General features: G+C 38.5%; 1 protein-coding gene across 8 annotated transcripts in view; it reads left to right on the top strand.

Annotated features, from left to right (window-relative positions):
- The window catches only part of GRIP1 (glutamate receptor interacting protein 1), a 222,927-nt gene that overhangs the window by 60,098 nt on the left and 150,546 nt on the right, over positions 1-12,283 (top strand). The window contains exon 1 of one of the 8 annotated variants that reach the window (XM_017733197.1): positions 5,299-5,674. The exons of the other annotated variants lie outside the window; for them this stretch is intronic. Within the exon in view, the coding sequence (XP_017588686.1) occupies positions 5,620-5,674 (55 nt within the window). The 5' untranslated portion in view covers positions 5,299-5,619. Of the gene's footprint in view, positions 1-5,298; positions 5,675-12,283 lie in introns of those variants that run through there. 8 annotated transcript variants of the gene reach the window in all.

Raw genomic sequence — 12,283 nt, 5'->3', positions numbered from 1 at the left:
TTATAAATTGTGTAAAATACATTGTTAAATCAGACTTCTAAAAAAGTCAATTAAAATGTGGATCTGCTGTGTTGCAGATACTTCATAATACTTCAAAAAAAGGCCATTGCCAGGATGTGGCAATGTTTACTGATTTTATCACCACTTGTTTACTACCCACCAATTTTAAAAGGCTAACATTGCTTGGAGCCAATAAATGAAGATTTTGGGATTTTTTACCTAGAAGGCCCCGAAATTATTTTTCCTAATCACTTCCTAGGCAGTGAAGCTAAAATACTTGTACGGTGCCATGCAGTGGTGTTTTGGCATCAACTTAGATCTTCAATGATGTATTCTTGTAATCTCTTAACCACTTTCAACACACATGTCCTTGCTTTTTGACATGCTGAATCTCGTACATGACGTTCTCCAGTGAGGATCTTCTGAAGCTAGAGCAGCTTTTATGACTCCTAATGACCTGTAAAGCATTCTGCTGCAATGTCTGCGTCAAATTACCCAACAGTGTTGCAAAGGTGGTTAATACAGCTAGAAAATAGCTGCTGTAGTTGATTTAATAAAAACGTAAATTTACAAGATCCTCCAAATTATGCAAAGCTGACAAGTTGTCTGTTTTGATAATCTGAGCACTGGAGAATAACAGGGTGTCTTTATTTCACTCGCATTTTTATTCCTTCTCCCTGCAGTGAAGGGGAATCTTCATAATAGAGCAGTATTTATTGCAAAATGCTGGACTGACTGAATGGGAATGCAGCTCTTCCCTTCGGGATGAAAAATTTTGTTCAGATAGATCGGTATTGGTATAAGGTTGTATCAAATGCTATAGTGGAAATGCTTTAGTTTTCAAAAAAGAAGTATCCATATAGCCATTTGTTATTTTCAGAGCTAAAATAAGTCTCTTTGTTCCTTAAAAATCTGACTTTCCATTTGAATAATGTGCTAGGTGCCAGCAGTAACCTGTAAAATGATGAAACAAAATACTGAGTTGTACAAAACCTTAATGTGTTAGGATCTCATAATATTTCATTTCAATATTATGCAGGTAGATCCAGTAGATATCACTGTCTTCCTGACACATGAAGCACTCGATATCTGCATGTCTTTCTCCTTGTCTTAATGTTTTCTTGAGACTGTTGTTTGAGTACATTGCTGTCCTCACTGAACCCCATGAGCTGGCTTTCTTTAAAGGTCTGGGTCTGTGTTGAACACCGCTTTGACCAAATGAGTTCTCTGTGGTGCATCTGCCTCGCTGTGGTCACGCACAAACTTACGTGAAGAAAAGTAGGAGCATGCAACATCCAAAACCAATTAGGGTAGCTCATGTGGACAAATCCCCTGACAAGTGAAAGAGGGGATGGGGTGTGCTGGTTTTAAGGTGATTTTCAGTCACTGTGTGAAAGGAGACGTTTGATACAGTGTGAGTGGAATTTTACGTGGGTTGTCCTCTGGGTGCGTATATTCCCGTGAAACAGAAGGGTGTGTACAAGTGTATATACTCCTGTCAAATAGAAGGGTGTGTTTTCTGCATGAGACATTCATTTTTTGCAAACTCTTTTTTTCCTCCCCCAATTTCATATTTTGCATAATTTGTATTCTTCACTGAATACTGGTTCTTCACAAAAATTTCCTGATTGTATCTAAATGTCACACTGTATAAAGATTGTAATCTTCAATTTAATTTAGAGAAATTTCATTATGTATTTTTTTATCCTACAGAGAAGTGTAATAGATCATAACATTTTTTTTCATTCATTTATTTCAGCTAATGTGATCTGATAAGATTAACCAGAAGTTTGTGTTAAATAGGATACATATATTACACTGCCTGTCTTATCGTATGGAAATATAAGCTTCTTTCATCTAGTGACCTTCTACTGAGTACTTATGAATACAAATACAGTTGAGAAAGCATTTGTATGTTATATATATTCTAGATTTATAAATAATCTTTCAGGCTGCTGAAGAAAGGAGTGCAGCAATAAAAGTGATACAAATTCATGGTGCTGCCCAAAAGCATCACAATGAAAAAAGATTTTTACAGATGAGTCCAGAGAAAATTGTAACTAAATGTGCAACTCTGTTAATTAATAAGGAAGAAATGTAATTACTAGAGTTTAGCCTGTGTTATATATACTATAAATAAATTTTTAGTATGAGGGTTTTTGATCTCCTAATATTATATTACCTACCTTTTTGTTTTTACCTTCTCCCCCATATTTCTTCCTGAAACCAGCTGAATCTAGCTGCAGAGCTGAACGACAGACACCTCAGAAAATTATGTCTGTTTATTGGGATGTTGAAATATTTAATAATCACAAAATCCTTAATTTGGTTAAAAATATATATATATTAACACATGAGGTATAGTTAAATTAATTTCAGGACTAGGACTTTGGACAAGAACGGTTCTGTTAATCCTCGCGATTGTTGTTCTGAAAGAAGGTGATAAAACCATGTCTATCATGAGTGAATATTTTAGAAATTGTTCCAATAACTACATCTTTTCTAGACCTAGCAAAAATGAGGAAAAAAATACGCAAGTACATACAATAGATCGTTATGTTCCATGCTGTATTTGAAGCATGAATTCTTTGTTTTCTGAAATCTTTTTGAGAAATTCAAATCCATACGTGACCTCCCTTGGCAAGGACAGAAAAATTGTCTGAAGAAACTTAAGCAAAAAATAATCCCATTGACTTGGTTGGAAGTGACTGTTGCAGTGCTTCAGAGGCTATTCAACATACACACCAGTAATCTAGAAGTAGTAAACAATACAATAAGCTTTTCGGATCAAAGAATGCATCTTTTCACTGTTAGTAAAGCCTTATCTGACCAGGTCTGCTGCTGGTTTTGCATATGTATCACAGTGTCTGTATAACTGTTACAGTTTTACACATTTCCGCTTAATCCCATTGGGACTCAGCATTTCCTTACCTAAAGGCTTGATTTTTTTTCTGGTGTCTGAAGTCTGTCTTTTGCAGCCTCCTAGCTCTGTAAGTGTGCTCTGTTTTGCATCCTCTGCCAAAGGGGCTGAACCAGGATAAATCATGAAGTCAGATCACAAAGGCAAGCAGCAAGCAGTTCTTCCTCATCGTGTAGATACAACCTCTTGCCATTCTCTGCCCAGCAAAAGTCTTCAGTGATGTTAAGATTGCACAAAAGTGAGCTCTTGAGTTGAGACCTGCTCAACAAAATCATGTTCTTTTGAGCACTGCAGGCTCACCTGGCACTGATGTTGGCAGGTGATGTCAAGGTCCATATCCAAACAGATGGGAGTGGAAACCTTACTGCCTGGTGTAGACAATGCTGACCCACAGCTGACTGGGAAGAATCAAAGAACAAATGTTAGGGCAGCTAAACTATCATCTTGCAGTATCTTCTAGTTGGCCATAAGTTAAGGGGAAGTGTTTAAACTGGTCTGCCTGGGTCCAGCAAAGTTTATGGCATCAAGGACAGGCATCTGTCAGATGAGGAGGTAGTAATAAGGATTCTGGATGCCGATCTGCAGAAAGAGAGCAGCAAGTTCAGGCAGCTTCGGTGTCTCAAACCTGAAAGAGCTGTGAGCAGGGGCTGTGTGCTGAGGCAATAGCCTTTGGTTTCTGGAACAGTTTGTCCAGGGGAGCAGAGAGAAAAGAAAGCAGATATAACGTGGTATTTATTGGTATTATTGATGTGAGGTTCTGTTACCTGAGCAGGAGGTGGCAAGAAAGAGAGGTGGCAAATTCTTTCCTCTAAAAGCATATTCCCCACTTAGCCTTCTCTTGGTTTTCTCTGTATGGGAGAACAAGAATACACAACTCCTCTCCCCTTTCCCTCCATAATAGTCCCAAGATTTTCTGTTTGCTTTCTGGACCACTGAATTACTCTGACTTAAACCTTCGCCTTCATCCTGTGGTTTCATCCCTCCTTGTATGCCCTGTCCATACCTGGCCGGAGGTCTGTGCTTACAAGGATGGAGCCATCAGTCCATGCCTTCAGGTGCATCTGCTTTTCCACTGGTTGGGTTTTATGGCTCTCTGGTACAAGAGCAGCTACAAGAAGCAATAACAAGGTTGGTGAACAAATGACTCGATTACCCCTATCTGGTTTTAATGAAATAAAATTTCACCAGATCTGTCTGGGCAATTGCAACTATACTGATGGAGTGTTTCACCTTACCCTTGGAAACGTGGCTGTTGCTCCAACCAATAAAACAAAAATAAGAAAAACAATCACTGTAATAGTAGTGAGTTGGAGTATGGGAAGCACAGGGCTGCAGATGCAGTGAGGAGCAGGCAGGGAGAGAGAAACGGCTCAGAGTGTGAAAGCTGTCCATGCTTCCTTCTGGCTTTCTGTAGCTGGTGGTAGAAGGTGTGCACCATGACTATAACATTAAATATAGTGATGGATAGAAGACGGCAGAAGATAAACTAAGCAATTTTGTAATCAAAGCATGTGAATGGGACAGAATATATGAAGACAGTTTGAAATATATCACTCAAGTGAAGCATAGATCCTGAGAAAGAAATAATGATCTGTTGTCTTAAAGGAGAGTATCTGGTACAGGGCTTGGGGTTTGTGCGTAGATTTGATGTGATAAACTCTATATGGAATATTTTGGTTTGCTTGCTTGGCTTCTAGAATGGGTATGGAGTTTTGTCCATAAAGGTGGTATGGAACTCTAGTTTAAGTGGTATGCTCTACTTCATAATTTTCTGAATGATTTGTAAAAGCAGGTTAATTTGCTGTTTAAATAGGCATGAGAGAACATAAAACTCCTCGTGAGCTGAAGAAATCTTAACAAATGGTGCAATGTTTGGCCAGTAAATGTTCAGGTGCACTAAAATCTGCTCTCTTCTCCCTTTAGTGAAGGCAGAAAATTCGATTAGCTGTGTGTTTTCTATTCAGCATCATTTTATTTTGGTGTGATCAAATGCTTGGTGGTCCTGCCCACACACACCAATCCATCAATTTCCTCCACTCCCTCCCTCCCCCTGTGGTCTGTGCTTCAGCATCTGTAATATACTTGTCTACAATTGTCAAAAAGCTTTCATGGTTATCAAATCAGGCTTTTTCTTTTTCCTTCCTTACAGATCTGTAAGATTAAATCTTTAATATGCTTTGATTAGAATATTTCCATTTGAAATAGGCTCCTTCTCCCCCAGAAGTAGGATTCCTGGTGTTTTTGCCCTATTTATCCAGAGGGAACAGTAAGGGAAAGGATAGATATAAGGAAGGAGGAGAAAAAGCACCCGGTCTTGCTGAAACGTGGGGCCCTTTGCCTGGCACAGCGACCATCACTCCCTGCAGGGTCAGGGAATGCGAGAGGCTGGGAGATGTGTCCCTCTAATATCCGCGTCTGTGTGTGCAGTTGGATGCTTTCTAGCTTTTAAAGAAATACGGCTTTTTAAGCCCTTCATCTCCTCATGCAGGTGGTGGTGACGGCGGTAGTAGTTGAATGACACAGCTTTGCTGGATGACACGGAGCTGATCTCTGCATCAGCCAGGAGGAATTAAGCTTTGTCACTCCCCGCCGGGGCTACCTTTTGCCTGGTATGTGCAGGAGGAGGAATTCACAGGCTGCTGCTGCATTCACCCAAGCAGAGCCTGAGCGTGCTTTGCCAGGGGAGGCAGGCAGCCAGAATGATAGCTGTCTCTTTTAAATGCCGCTGTCAGATCCTGAGGAGACTTGCGAAAGGTAACGTGCTTTCCTTCTTACTCATCCAGGGGCTCCGTTGCATCCTTCCAGAGACACAGCCTGATGTTTTTACTTTTAAATATGACTGTCCTTCCTATGTACTGTCAGGCAACAAAGAACTCCTGATACAGGAGGGTGTATGGGCTCTTTCAGTTACCACTCCTACATGTCCCAGGCTGTGGTCCTGTTAGGAAGATAGATTTCCTTTTTTCTTTTTTTCTCTTCTTTTTTTTCCTTTTTTTTTTTTCTTCTTTTTTTTTTTTTTTTTTTTTTTTTTTTTTTTTTTTTTTGGTTATTGCTAAAAAAAGGTTTTTTTCTCAAGTGAAGTGCTAAAGTTATTGTAAGGTGCAATTGTTTTGTATTTTTGCTAACTGCTCAGTGGAGTCCCTCCTGGGTCAGTGCATGCTCTGCCTTACTGGGAACAACTGACACTGCTATCCTGGACCTGTATCCAGAATGAATTTCTGTTGTTTCATGTCCTTTGCGAGCTATTTTTACCTGTGCTTTAGATGCCAAAGACTCTTCTATGTGATGAGGTATGGATAGCAGCATGTGTTTTTTCAGGACTGCACTGGCATGTCACACTTTTGAAGTTAATTTGCCTGTTAGAGCAGTATGCATTTTATCTTACTGGAAATCTTTGTAGTCTCTTGTTTTACCGCTCAGAACTTTAAAATACTACTTGGAGTCCTGTGTGATTGTTAAAGCAGATATGTTAAAACCTGCCTAGGACACCTTCCCTGTTCAGGAACATACCTTATTTTCTAAAAAGAATGTTTACTTTTTTTAAAAAATCTGTTATGTTTGGTAATTTTTTCCCTCTCTATGTAGAAAGGTTTAATTTGGGATTTTAGCTCGATGTTTTGATGGAAACTTCCAACATTGTAATAGTGTTATGTGTCTGCAAATAAGAAGCTTCTATTTTTTGTCTTGGGTGATGTGAAATATTTAATGGCTGTTACCATGCAGCTGGATATACATCCGTATGTGCATGAAACTCTTTTAATCAGCTTAGCTTGAAAAATCAGAAATCTTTGATTATTAGTCAGGATAGCTCAAAATCAATTAGTGTTTTATTTTGCAGAAGCATGAAAAGGTAGCATGCTAATACTATGAGATCAGTAATAGGAAGAGAGAAGAATACTGCAATCAAACTTATATAATCATTTTCCTGTTACTTAGATTGCTTTGTGGGGCCATGTTGTTCAAAACATATGAACTTATATATTTATTAATCATCCTCTCGATAGATTTGCTTCTCTTTCAAATCTGTGCTGTGTGATGCCTGTTTTTCTCGTCTGTGTAAAATGTTTCGATTCTGGTAGCTCTGTTACACATTTATCAGGTTGAAAATCAGTGTATTCCCTTTTTCTGGTGTGAGCAGAGCAACCTTTTTGTCTGCTGATGTCTTTATCAGACAGATCTGGGCACTAATTTAATCTGTCACTGATGAGAGTTGTTACTTCACTTAAATACAGTTTCCCTGTGAATAATCAATAGCCTTATACATCATAGCCATCTTAATTCTTTCATGCTTCCATCGTTCAACAGAACTCAGGCTAGTGGGTTTTTTCTCCTTTGAAATAATCTTAACTTCCTTTGAGACTCCTCACTCCTCCCACTCCCTCCCAATAGGAGCTGGCATGATACTATTGATTTTTTGCATTAGTGTGCTTTATGGTTGTCTCTAGTTGATAAAGTCTAGAGGTATGTTCATATATTCATTCTCCTGTAAGCCATGTGCATGCTGGACTGGTGTTGCTGTCCTAATTGACAGGTTCCTGAGTTTTCACTGCTGAGTAAAACCTTTGTTCTTTTATCTAGTTCTCTGGGGTTTATGACCTTGGCGTTTACATCTCAGACAGCAGTTAAGGCCTGCTCAACACAGCCAGCCTAGCTGAGGACAGGGATGCACCTTCACATTGTTAGTGTGGAGAGGATTCTTGCCAACAGCTGGCAATCTCCTGCTGCTGTATCAGCTGGAAGATCTCCTTTCCTTCTAACTTGCTAGTCATGGGGTTTTGCGCATTCATTGCGTTCCTTTGCTCCAAAAGAAGTTTTCCTTGCTTTAGTACTTGCCCCCAGCCTGTCTCTGCTAGGGTCTTTTTCTTCTGCACTAATCCTGTAGCTTTGTGCAGTTCCCCAAAATAATTTCTTTACTGTCTTCAGGCCCTCCTGTGGTGAAAAGAAACAGGTATGCTGCACACTATATTAGTGTCTTGTGTTTTTAATAAAAGATGTGTGGTTAACTATACACAAAATGTGGAAATACCAGCTTTATTTATGTTACGTCATTTTTCATGCCTGTCTTGACAAAGTAAGCTTGTAACATCATTTCTTGTTCTTTCAGATAGGGCTGTAAACAGAAATGCCTCATCTGTGCAACTGGAGACTCTCTAAAGGCAATTCTTTCCAACATGGAGATATTCAGGCAATATTGTATTTTACAGCAATTGCACTCTCCTCTTGTACTTCATCTTAACCTTTGAAAGCAAAGAGGAGAGCTTCTTTTGTATGTCTTTCTATTGCTGCAGGTACTTACTTTGTAATTGAAAAAAATTCTGGCAGGAGAATCTTCAAGTGTTGTGAGCTAATTTCAAGGCAAAAATATCATATAGTAGTGGGAATGCTCTCCAAAATCTAGTCAGTGACCCACTCCTGCTCTTCCTTCTCATAGTTGTGAGTCAGAGCTTGCAGCAGATAACCCTTACCTCTCTTGACCTCATCTCCAGGGTCATCTTCAGATGGGAGCATTAGTCTTCTTCTTTGTCCTCTGCCTTCAAACGTACACCATTCATAGGAGGCAGGCAGAATTATAGAATCACAGAATGGTTTGGGTTGGAAGGGACCTTCAAATGTCTTCCAGTCCAGCCCCCTGCCCTCAATCCTGCTTCACTGCTGCCCCTGCCCATGCACTCCTCCTGTGCCGTATTGCCTCTCTGGGTATAAGGGCTACTGTGGCTGCTGCAGCTGCTGTACAGAAGTCTTCTTCTGTAGTTCCACTGTATCAATCACTCCCCCTCTTAAAGCAAAATATGTGGCAAACAAGAAGTGTACAATAATTATTCATGTGGGAAATTTAGAAGACTGAGATTAGGCCCCTTAAAATGTATTACACTTCAGTTTTGTGTCTTAATTTTGGAGGTCAGTACATTTTCAGTAATGAAATTGCACTTTACCAAGGTCAGATGAAGGTTCATATTTCTGTCCATTAACAAGCAACCATGGAAGAAAAGTATTACGTTATTTGATGATGCAATTTGCAAGAATGATGCCGTGTGAGACTTCTTTCTCATAGGTGTTGAGACATGATTTGAATTTAGATCTAGTCTACCTAGTTAAGAACAAAAATAAGCTGCTGTTTTCTATACCAGTGTGTTGTTTCTATGCTGTTTTTCTGTTATGCATTTTTTTAATAGCTGCTAAAATGTTTATTGTGGATGAGAGTTTGTGCTATAGTTACCTGATTTCTTTCATGAATAAATCTTTCATGCTTTTACATTTGAGCTGAAATATTGTTGGGTCAGTCTCTTTTTACTGTGATTATCTATACGTATTTGAATCTCTATGTGTATGTATATATATTTTAAGCAATGTTGGAAGTAGTTAAAAGGTTCTGGAAAGAGAAAAGGTATCTTCTTACCATATTAGCTACTAAAATTTGCACTGAGAAGAGGGTTTTTTAATTTTTGTATATTAATTTTTTCTCTCCTTTCTATCCCAAAAGAGCAAGGTAAGCCAAAAGCTACATTTAGAATCTGAAGTAGTAGCTGTTTTTATAGTTTTCACAATGAGAAGTACTGGGCTTAGAGAGAATGATAACTTATATTTTGACCAAGTGAATATAAGGAGAGGCCACATTTGAAGTTGCAAGAGCAACCACAGATCTGCGCTTCATACAGCTGCTTGTATTGTAGGATGATTTTTTTATGCAGTGGAGAAATACTAGGGTTTTTTTCCCCCCAGTTTATTCGTATAAGACCTTGGGCATTGAGCAGCATGTTGTGCATACCAAAGAGCCTGTGGTAATCCCTTACATTGCATATATAGGCTAAATAAAAATGGTACAAATTACAGTTATTATGTTAAGTACAACAATGAACAATATACATATATAATATATTATAGTGAAAAGTTGCTGAAATGTGTAGGCTGGTCAGTTTTACAGGTAAATTAACCACTTTATAGTTTAAAAATTGCCTTTCAAGCGGTGCATTACGAAGCCTTGGCTGTGGTTAATTTATGTACGGACATGTTCGTTTTTTCCCTTTATTAGCCGGAAGAACAGGACTTTTAGGAAGCTGTGTCAGTAGTATAAAGTTACTTACAGAAATGGGTCTCTTTGTTAGAGTCAGGAATGCAGTTTTTAACATACACAGATCAGTGAAGTTATTCTGGATTTTATTATAATGGAAACAGAATAGGAGCACTCTGATAAAGATGTCAACTGTTGTTACACAGGGCATAGCGTGAGGAGCTGAGTGGAATGTCTCTCACCCATCAAAGCTTTATAGCCTATCTTCAGGATAATTTATCACCTACTGAGCATACAGATCCTTTCTGCAGACATATATTTTTATTCTCCCAGTATGTTTCCAATACAGTGAGATAAAGCAAGCTTTAAAGGCAAGATGCTGCACTCCATTTTACAAGATGATGAGTTATCTAAAAATTGGATTGGGGCCTAAAGCATCAAAGGATGAATTCTGAATGTAGCTGGACGTAGGTTATACTTTGCTTTGCCACAAGCAGCTACAGCACAACAAACACAGATTTTTTTTTTTTTAAAGTATGAAATTAAAGTGGTGTAAAGACTTGACATCAAGGCTGTCTAGTATCTTATTACAAACTTGACAGTGTTCCAGAGACTCATCTCTGGTTAATTAATTATTTTAATAGTAATTCTAATTATGTGGTCTCTTTTTGCCAATAAATTGTTTATAAAAATGCAAGTTAACTACTAGAACTGAGTCAACAGCTTGCTTTGAATGAAGTAAAAGTCACAAGTAACAATATCTGTAGGGACTTTTAAACATTGGTTGCTTCCCTGTCTTTCTAAAATTAGTTCTGAATATTCAGAAAACTCTTAAATGTCTGATAAGTTCTATAAATAGGCAGTCAGTATGGATTTGTTGGCTTTGTGCATTAGGTTGGGGTTTCAGAAACAAACTTTGAGGTTTTTCATACTCAACACCTATTTATCCAAGTTGTCCACATCTCCCAAGTTTTTTGCATTTTATTTCTGAAAGTGACTTCTGTGTTTCTTCTGACTTAGTAAACAAGCTACAGTGAAAGAATAAAGAATAGAAGCAAAATCTGGAAACTTTCTTTTCCACTAGCATGTGGGAACTTCAGGGCCACGTCCAAAGCTGCAGCCCTTCCTCAGCCATTAGTGGGTACTTCATGAGAAGACAGGAGAGAGTCCACAGGGGAGAGCTGTGGACGTCTGTCAGCAAGGGAAGTTTTGACATTGCTCTTAGTGCTTGTAATGTAGTAAAAATAATTAAAAAAACAAAACAAAACAAAACAAAACAAAAGCATTCCCTGGTACTTGGAATTTTTTGTTTTGTTTTGTTTTTTTAAAAATTATTTTGTTGAAAGACTGTTTGTCAGATAAGAAAATGAAGGCAAAGAGTGGCCATGACCTGTCTTACGTCGCTCAGTGGGTCCATGCTAGTCTTGGGGACAACCCTGTCCTCCCCTGAACTCCCATGTGATCATTACTCATTAGGAGCAGTTACTGAAGTTGGCAAAGACTATGAGAGCAGAGAAGACATTGCAAGACTTTCTCCGTTCCAGATTTTTCGCCAGTTTTGACTTTTTTATTTGCACTTTCTTAAGTGCCTTTGGCTAGGATTGTTTTAGGATTGCTTTGAAATTGTAAGTACCTGCATTATGATAGCTGAAGGAGAGGGAGAGAGATGAATTTTCGTTAAGATATTCCTTCTGTAATTGCTATTTAGGCTTTCCAGCACTGAGTATGTGTAGAACAAAAGAGGCAGATTTATTATATTTAATGAGCATTATTAGTTCGCAATATTGTCTTTTTGTTCAAAGGAATTCTTTGAACTTATTGTTGTAAGAGGTAATGAAAGGAGAAAGGATTTTCTCTTCTACAGCAAGCTGATCACAGTTCACAAGTTCAAGCAATATTTCTTTGCCACTAATATATTCCAGAACTGGCAAACTCTTTATTAATTATTCAGGATGATCTAAAGCACAGCAGCATACTAACCAATCTGTGTGAAGCTTTGAGAGAAAAGAAATACATAAAAATACTTTCCAAATCAAGCATGTACTAAAAGTAGGAGCACTGCTGCAGCCCTTATGGTCTGAGGGTGTGTGTATGACTGGAGTTCTGCAGAGAAATTCCCTGGCTTAGATAAACAGATATAATTGCATGCAGGCACCTGTAAGGTGTAAAGAGAAAGCTGCAATCATATAAAGAGATGGTAAGTAGCCATTAGCTGTCTTTTATCTATCAGCTATTACTAGCTGCTTTCTGATGTGGCAGCTCTGATATCAGTTACACATGGAAAATGTAGGAACTGCTTTTTCCAGCATGTGTAGATTTGCAGGATGGGTTATAGAAGTTGTTGGCTGGTTCCT

This window comes from Corvus brachyrhynchos, unplaced genomic scaffold (assembly GCF_000691975.1).
Source record: "Corvus brachyrhynchos isolate BGI_N302 unplaced genomic scaffold, ASM69197v1 scaffold32, whole genome shotgun sequence".
Lineage (NCBI taxonomy): Eukaryota > Metazoa > Chordata > Aves > Passeriformes > Corvidae > Corvus > Corvus brachyrhynchos.
This window is presented reverse-complemented; position numbering and strand designations above follow the sequence as displayed.